This window comes from Primulina tabacum, chromosome 14 (genome assembly GCF_025594145.1).
Source record: "Primulina tabacum isolate GXHZ01 chromosome 14, ASM2559414v2, whole genome shotgun sequence".
In the NCBI taxonomy this organism is placed as follows: domain Eukaryota; kingdom Viridiplantae; phylum Streptophyta; class Magnoliopsida; order Lamiales; family Gesneriaceae; genus Primulina; species Primulina tabacum.
Window position 1 is genome coordinate 32,629,551 of NC_134563.1, and position 8,885 is coordinate 32,638,435.

General features: G+C 33.2%; 1 protein-coding gene across 1 annotated transcript; it reads left to right on the plus strand.

Moving 5' to 3' along the window:
• The first annotated feature begins 1,752 nt into the window (after window positions 1–1,752).
• LOC142525168 (uncharacterized) lies at window positions 1,753–8,171 on the plus strand. Its single transcript, XM_075629348.1, has 3 exons — window positions 1,753–2,144; window positions 6,514–6,662; window positions 7,846–8,171. The coding sequence occupies exons 1-3, from the start codon at window positions 1,959–1,961 to the stop codon at window positions 7,982–7,984; spliced, it is 474 nt and encodes a 157-aa protein (XP_075485463.1). The 5' UTR covers window positions 1,753–1,958; the 3' UTR covers window positions 7,985–8,171.
• The last annotated feature ends 714 nt before the right edge of the window (window positions 8,172–8,885 follow it).

The following is an 8,885-nucleotide window of genomic DNA, read 5'->3' on the forward strand; positions in this document are numbered from 1 at the left end:
CATTTATGATAATCAAGTCAAAACCTCGGATGAAGCTATAATTTCTAGAAAGAAACTTTGTTATTTTTTTTTATGATTTTTTGAGTCAGATCTTCCAATTTTAGTCACTCGTGAAAAAATATTATTTTTTATGTCAAAAATATTAGTTATTATTGTAAATATAAGTAGAGTTGACCGTATCACAAAAGAATTAATATTTTCTTTTTTCATATATCCGCCTGTTGGATAATTCAAAATAGTAGTTTTAATTGTTTAAATAAAATTTGAGTATAGTAATTTTACATATTATTTGAAATCTACTAATATCATGTCCTTTTTTCATGGGAAACATTTTTAATACCTAATTTATTGTTTTTATTTATTTAATTAATCTAAGAATGTAAACATTTAAGTAATTTACAAATTTCATCACAAGATTTTTATTCAACGAAGCTAGTATGATAGGGTCATTAAAATATATATGAATCTCCCCACTGATTTATTTTAATTGGAGAGAGTTTGACTTTTTAAATTCGGTTAATTCGGTTCGGTTTCAGTTTTAATTTGAAAAATTCGGTTAAACCGAATTAACCGATTTAGTATATATATTAATTTAATTGTATATATGCATTAAAAATACATTAGAGAGAAGCCCAACTTTTCATACATCAGAAGAAAGCTCATTCAGCCAATGATTTTTTCTTCGATATTTCTATTTGTTATAGATATTTTTTGTTCGATGTTTCTAGTTATTTATAAGCTCTCCATTGTTTTTTTTTTTAAAGTGTTAAAATTTGCATTTGTTAAAAAATGCAGACCGAAATAATCGATTTTAGTTCGATTTCTATTAATATTCTACTTACCACTACACTATGTCATGCTTGATTGAATAAATACATAATAATTATATGCATATTATATCTAGGTCGAATTTTTTTCACATTTGGATCGAGCATGGATTGAGTTTTTCATATTTAGGTAAGGTTTTTTTACATTTTAGTCAAGTTTTCATATTTGAATCGAGTTGTTATTTGAGTCAAAATTTTCACATTTGGATCGATTTTGACATTTAGGTCAATGTTTTCATATGATCGAGTTTTACTCATTTGTGGTGGAGTTTGGGGTGAAGTTTTGGGTGGAGTTTTATGCCTGGATTGAGTTTGAGATGCAGTTTTTATTTTGATTAATTTAAGTTTTTATTTTTATGGGCAAAATAGTAAAATTAAGATTATTCTCGTTTTTCGATTTAGAATTTAATTGATTCTCAATAGGGTCATTAAAATATATGTGACTCCCCACCAATTTATTTTAATCGGAGGGATTCTGATTTTAAAATTTTGTCAAAGTGAGTGACTTAAAGGACAAAATGATCTTTACACATGCTTGTTAAAATAAAAAAAAAAATGAAATCACATTTTGACCTAATCCAGATGGGAACCATGTGTTTGTGCATAATATAACACGCTCCAATACAATTGTAATGTTTGAGTGAATATTTACATAAATAATTACATACATATTAGATTTGGGTCGAGTTATTCTTATTTAGGTCGAATTTTTCACATTTTGATCGAACATGAGTTAAATTTTTCATATTTGAGTCGAGTTTTTATATTTTGATCGAATTTTTACATTTGGGTCGAGTTTTATATATTTAGTATAAAATTTTATGTAGTTTAGTTGTGCGTGGAAATTTTATTTTGATTAATTTAAGTTTTTATTTTTATAAACAAAATAGTTTTTTCTACTTAGAACTTAATTAATTGACTCCACTTGCATCATTTCCCCGGGTATGATAAGCCTTGAACAGTAGCTCGCCCGACTCCGACAAAATTGCCTTCCGCTGAACCCATCTTTTTTACCTGTTTGTATACAGATTGCTAGTTAAGAATAAAGCTATCACCATTGTAAGCAGTTTCGTAGAAAATCAAAGGTGCCCGTGTTTACTCGGTGGAAGATTGTGTCCAAAATCATCCGATATGGCGAATTTGTATGTGCAGGCAGCGCCGCCGACGGATCTGAATCGGAATACGGAGTGGTTCATGTATCCTGGTGTATGGACCACCTACATCCTCGTATTATTCTTCTCATGGCTGGTCGTGCTCTCGGTGTTCGGGTGTTCTACGGGCGTGGCGTGGACAACTGTTCATCTCTTCCATTTCGTTGTATGTTTCTAGATTCCATTTTTTTATTTTTTAAAATCTTTGGGTGGATTGATTCGTATCTGTTTGTGTATGCATGTTTTTTAAATCTCGCTCAATTGATTGGTTGTGCTTTTAGGGAGTAGATGGATGTGGATTTTGGTTGTTGAGGTTCTGCTCATTGTTTGTGTTTTCTTTTGGAATGATTGATCAGTTGATGAATTTATGAGTTGTCTGTTTCGTGCTGTTTAGGTTTGATTTTTCGATATTTCATTTTGAAGGTTTTGCATCTTGAGGATTGATTTGAGTGGGTGTAATGTTGGACTAGATGAACGTGAATGTTCTGCTAAGAGTTTGGCAAATTTTTTTTTCTTTTTGTTAAAAACAAATTGATTTTTCTATTCTTGTCCGCAACTTCTTGTACACAACTAGTATTGTATCCATGTTTATACAAAATTTGTTAATTTCTTCTTAACCAGTTCAAATGCAGTGTCACATCACTTAATAGTGGAACAAGGTTATCCATGATCATATATGTTATCTTCAGGATGTGGTCTTAATTGGGGAACTTTACACAAATCTTTCTTTGTAATTACATTATTTGCATACATTTTCTTTTCTCACCATGCACAGAAAGTAGAGGAAGTAATCTTTACTAAGTTGTGAAATTTTCCAATTTATAACACAGCACCGGTAACAAACTTTTTAAAGCTTGCACGATAATATTCAATTAAAAAAGAAAGCCGAGAAGCTCAAAAATATGGAACACAGGAAATTGTATAAAGTATATATCACGTTAGCTTTTAACTCTTCTTTTCTACTCCAGAACGAAACAACCAGTATTTATCGATCTACAACAAACTTTGCAGACCACCCCACTTACATCATGTGCTGTATACTAGCATACAACCCAGGTGCCTCCCGAATTATGTATTTGTTGAACCATCTTTCTCAGATCGGTCCTACACAAAATTACATTTTTTTGAGCTTCTATTCACGTTGCAAGTGACTGCATTTACTCTTCTATTCTATCAATAGTAACATGATATATGTGAGTGAATTGATAAATTCCTCAGAGATTAAGAAATTGTCGAAGAGTTCTAAGTTGGAGTTGCTGCTTTGAAGGTTTGGATACACAGATAAACAGATTTTAGAGTTCGTATTTTCAAAAACAAGAATTTCAAACTTCAAAATTTCATTTTATTTCTAGATTGGATGACCTTGAATCTTCCAAGGACCAAATTCAGGTGCCAAATCTTGATCCTTGGCATTTAAAATGTAGCCAAAAAGTAAAAATTATTGTATCATGCGTCCTTAAGTTCTCCTATAGTCCATATTTTGCATTTGGGGCTCCATTCGTTTCTGCCCCAATCCTCCTCATACTCCAAGAGATGAAATAGACAAGGTTTTAAATTTCTATCACCTGCCTCATCTTCTCTGGTCTTTATGGTAGATATCTTCTCTGCTGTGTGTCTCCGAGATTCTCCATGAACTTGTGGAATGCTTTGTCTACTCTAGCCCATCCATTTGGCATAGCAGTTAAGAGTGTATCTACTAACTAACTTTCCACTTAATTTAACTACATTTGGCGTTGATCTCTTTGATGTTAAGGTTCCATCCCGACATCTCCTCTTTGGAATCCTCTAGTTTAATAATCAAACTTGTGCTGCTTCAACCAATTTTATTCTCTGCTGGATTTCTTTAAGTTGTTTAGCTACTATCTCCCAATAAACTCGTAGTTTTCCTTGCAAGATGTCCGAACTTTCAGAGTATCATGCCGGATGTCTTCGTGCTGGATTAAATATCATATAGAAAAAATTAAGCATGAAATAGCATACACGCTCAAGTTATATCCTTCCTAAAATTATATGATAGTTGTTCTGCCTTGATCTCTTTGATGTTAGGTTTTCATCCCGACATTTCCTCTTTGGAATCCTCTAGTTTAATAATCAAACTTGTGCGGCTTCAACCAATTTTATTCTCTGGTGGATTGTCTTTTAAGATGTATGACTACTATTTCCCAATAAACTCGTAGTTTTCATTGCAAGATGTCCGACCTCTCAGAGTATCGTGCTGGATGTCTTCGTGCTGGATTAAATATGATAAAGAAAAAATTAAGCATGAAATTAGCATACATGCTCACACTATCATCCTTCCTAAAATTATATGATAGTTATTCTGCCTTGATCTCTTTGATGTTAGGGTTCCATCTCGACATCTCCTCTTTGGAATCCTCTGGTCTAATAATCGAACTTGTGCAGCTTCAACGGATTTTATTCTCTGCTAGATTGTCTTTAAGCTGTTTAACTTCCATTGCCCAATAAAATCGTAGTTTTCCTTTCAAGATGTTCGAACTTTGAGAATATCATGCTGGATGTCTTCATGCTGGATTAAATATCATAAAGAAAATACATGCTGGGAAAAAATTAAGATCAAGATTGCAATGTGGATCGCCACTCATGAAGACTTTAAGAATGTCTCGATATTAGATTTATTGAGAGATTGAGATTATGTGTATCATTAAGATAGCATCGATATTGTGTTTCTCATTATGACGGTGGACTACTAGTCCACTCATGTACTCTTTCTTATACTATTATTAATAAAATATCGTTTCTTAAAAAAAAAAATATAGCTTACAAACTCAAGCTATCATCATGCTTAAAATTAATGATAGCTATTCTGTATTGATCTCTTTGATGTTAGGGTTCCATCCACACATCTCCTCTTTGGAGTCCTCTAGTTTAACAATCAAACATATGCGGCTTCAACCTATTTTATTATCTTCCAGACATCTCATCTCCTCTTTTGAATCCTCTAGTTTAATAATCAAACTTGTGTGGCTTCAACCAATTTTATTATCTGCTGGATTGTCTTTGAGCTGTTTAACTACTATTTCCCAATAAACTCATAGTTTTCCTTGCAAGATGTCCGAGCTTTTAGAGTATCATTCTGGATGTCTTCGGGCTGGATTAAACATCATAAAGAAAAAAATTAAGCATGAACTTAGCATATATACTCAATCTATAATTCTTCCTAAAATTATATGATGGTTATCCTGCCTTGATCTCTTTGATGTTAGGGTTTCATCCCGACATCTCGTTTTTGGAATCCTCTGGTTTAATATTCAAACTTGTGCAGCTTCAACCGATTTTATTCTCTGCTGGATTGTCTTTAAGTTGTTTAGCTACCATTGCCCAATAAAATCGTGCTGGATTAAATATCATAAAGAAAAAATTAAGCATGAAATTAGCATACATACTCAACCTATAATCCTTCCTAAAATTATATGATAATTATTCTGCCTCTATCTCTTTGATGTTAGGGTTCCATCCAGACATCTCCTCTTTGGAATCCTCTGGTTTAATAATCAAACATGTGCGGCTTCAACCAATTTTATTCTCTTGTGGATTGTTAAGTTGTTTGGCTACTATTTCCCAATAAACTCGTAGTTTTCCTTGCAAGATGTTTGAGCATTCTGAGTATCATGCTGGATGTCTTCGTGCCGTGCTGGATTAAATATCATAAAGAAAAAATTAAGCATGAAATCAGCATACACACTCAAGCTATCATCCTTCCTAAAATTGTATGATAGTTATTCTGCCTTAATCTCTTTGATGTTAGAGTTCCACCCTGACATCTCCTCTTTGGAATACTCTAGTTTAATAATCAAACTTGTGCAGCTTCAACCGATTTTATTTTCTGTTGGATTTTGCTGTTTAGCTACCATTGCCCAATAAAATCATAGTTTTCCTTTCAAGATGTCCGAGCTTTGAGAGTATCATGCTGGATGGCTTCGTGCTGGATTAAATATCATAAAGAAAAAATTAGCATGAAAATAGCTTACGTACTCAAGCTATCATCATTCCTAAAATTAATGATAGTTATTCTGCTTTGATCTCTTTGATGTTAGGGTTCCATCCAGACGTCTCGTCTCCACTTTGGAATCCTCTAGTTTAATAATCAAACTTGTGCGGCTTCAACCAATTTTATTCTCTGCTGGATTGTCTTTAAGCTGTTTAGCTTCTACCCAATAAACTATTTGTTTTCCTTGCAAGATTTCCGATCTTTCTGAGTATCGTGCAAGATGTCTTCGTGTTAGATTAAATATCATTAAAAAAAATTAAGCGTGAAAATAGCTGACATACTCAAGCTGTCATCATTCTAAAATTATATGATAGTTATTCGGATAAAACTCAACCTAGATTATATTTTTTTCATTGTACTTGTCATTTTTACGCAGGCCTATAGAACATTCATTATGAAATTTTAGATCTCGCTTATACTAGTGTATGTGAATTAAATAGAAATGGTGTGTTTTTCCAGGAAATGTTCTTTTACAATCACTATGCTTTTGAATTGCTTTCTTCGTGTAACTATGATATATATTCAGGTCACCTATCACTTCTTTCATTGGAAGAAGGGAACACCATTTTCAGATGATCAGGGTATCTACAATAGATTGACTTGGTGGGAGCAAATTGATAATGGGAAACAGCTCACCCGTAATAGGAAGTTTTTAACGGTCGTGCCCGTTGTTCTGTAAGTGCTATCTAGATAATATCAATTTTATTTTGTTCTGATTAGATATGTTTCATACCTCAGGAAGGCACTTGTTTCTGGTTGATTTTTTTCATTTGCCTTTTTTATGTTAAATAATATTTTAATGATGCTGTCACCATACATTTTTTCAATGCTTAATAGAAGCGAAGATCCTGAGCTTGGAGATTAATCGATACATTGATGATGTGAAAATTATGAATGTTCAAGTTACAAACTCACTGCCTAAAATGTTTATATGTGTACAGTAAAGAAGAAGAGAACAAAAGAAAAATGCGACATATAAAAATGTGTTTTCCCTTACGTATCCTAATATTCCTCATAAATTTATTAGTCTCGTCGTTACTCTTTACTGATGCATAAGGGGTTAGGGATTGAGAGTGCTACATATCTTCATAACATTAAATTAAAATAACTGCACGTAAACTTGTGAACATTTTTTTCCTTAGTTGTATCGACTTAGTAGAATGATTTGAAGTTTGCTATATAGCTTGGATTGGAGTATGGGATCTGGAAGGATTGATATTCAGCTATGTGTGAAGGTGCTTAACTAAAACATGGTATATAGATGGAATATGTGTTTTATTATACTTGAAAGCTTAACTTGGTGTGAATGGATGGAAAAATGTAATAATTTTGTTACTTCTACCTTTAGTATGGAAATTTATGTATTAATAGTTCAGGCCTGTTTTTTTACTTCTGTTTACTACTATTGTGGTGGGAGGGGTTTCTGAGAAAATAGTTCACATCATTGGAAGAATGGGTGGCACCTGTTACACAAATTTAATAACAAAATAATGTTATGATCCTTGAAATATTTCCAAGTTTTAATGGCCTTTTTTTACGTTTTCTATAATTGACTGTCTTGAACCAGAAGGATAACATTTGACGTGTGGATTCATTCAGAGAACGAAAAATGAGATCATTAACTTTAAAATATTGAGATTCGTTGATATTGCTATTTTTGAGTTTTGCAACCTTTTTGCAAATCACCATGTAATACTGATGATGAATCTCCTCGCTGCAAATTAATCCATGCTGTTGACTAATTATAGAGTGTACTTCTATTTCTATTTTCTTTGCGCTCCATGGCTTGACTAATATAATCAGAGAAATTTCTCTCTACTCATATCTATTCACGCCCATCCTCGTTTTTCTGCGACAGGTACTTGATAGCCTTGCATACAACCAACTATCAATACCCTGTGATCTTCTTCGATACACTGGCAGTTTTTATTCTCGTGGTTGCCAAGTTCCCACATATGCACAAAGTTCGTATCTTTGGTATCAATGCTGATCAATAAACCAAGATCTCCACTAAATAACCTGGTTTAGATCCATTCCCAGACAATTGCAGCGTACTGGAATACTACAGTGTGAATTGCAAGGAACATATCACTTCATAACATGTAAAGAGGCCACCTTCTCTGTAAGAAGTATATTCGTAAGTCGGTTTCTGAATTTTCTATAATCCGATATATATGTCCCTCACTCCCTCCCATATTTTTCCACTTGATATATGCAGAACTAAAGCATCCATTTTCTCCACACAAAACTGTTTCTTCACATCATGCTTGGTGAGTAATTTTAATTAGAGGACGATCTTCTACATATATCGATTCAAGTTCCATAGACTTTGAATTCCAATCATTGCGCGTTTGCATTCCTTATTCTCAAAGGCCTTACGAGCCTTAAAAAACACATCCAGCTTGTAATGTGAGTTGAACGTCTCACATTTATTTGTCTAAACTACTACCATTAGTAAGGAAGTTTCACAAGTATGGGAGTTGATAATCGCGCTTAAACATAAAGACGTGTTTTTTCTTTGAATAAATCAACCATGTTATAATTGGAGGTTTCCTTTTCCCGCTGCTACCATCATCATGTTAATCAGCTATGAACAAGAAAATCCATGCTGAAAATTGGGCAAACACAGGACCGTGGTGTTTGTTTAAAGAACATGTGGTATTCTTCTAACATACATGTCCTAATTCATATCATGTCATGTGGGTTGGTGTGATCATTTGTGAGATGGTGAAAAAAGTTGATCGAGCACACAACTTAAAACACAATGCTTAGGTGGACCCGAGGACGTGAAATCGCCCTCTCGACCGACAAAATTAAAGTTTCATCACCAATAATTTTAAAATCCAAGCTTCACCCCAATGGATACCATCAGATTTCATTTCTCGGCAAAATACATTT

Excerpts from the sequence above, each read along its gene's own strand:
- LOC142525168 (XM_075629348.1), top strand. The coding sequence starts at position 1,959 with ATGGCGAATTTGTATGTGCAGGCAGCGCCGCCGACGGATCTGAATCGG. Across the intron at positions 2,145-6,513 it reads TTCATCTCTTCCATTTCGTT|GTCACCTATCACTTCTTTCA; the intron begins GTATGTTTCTAG and ends ATATATATTCAG. Across the intron at positions 6,663-7,845 it reads ACGGTCGTGCCCGTTGTTCT|GTACTTGATAGCCTTGCATA; the intron begins GTAAGTGCTATC and ends TTTCTGCGACAG.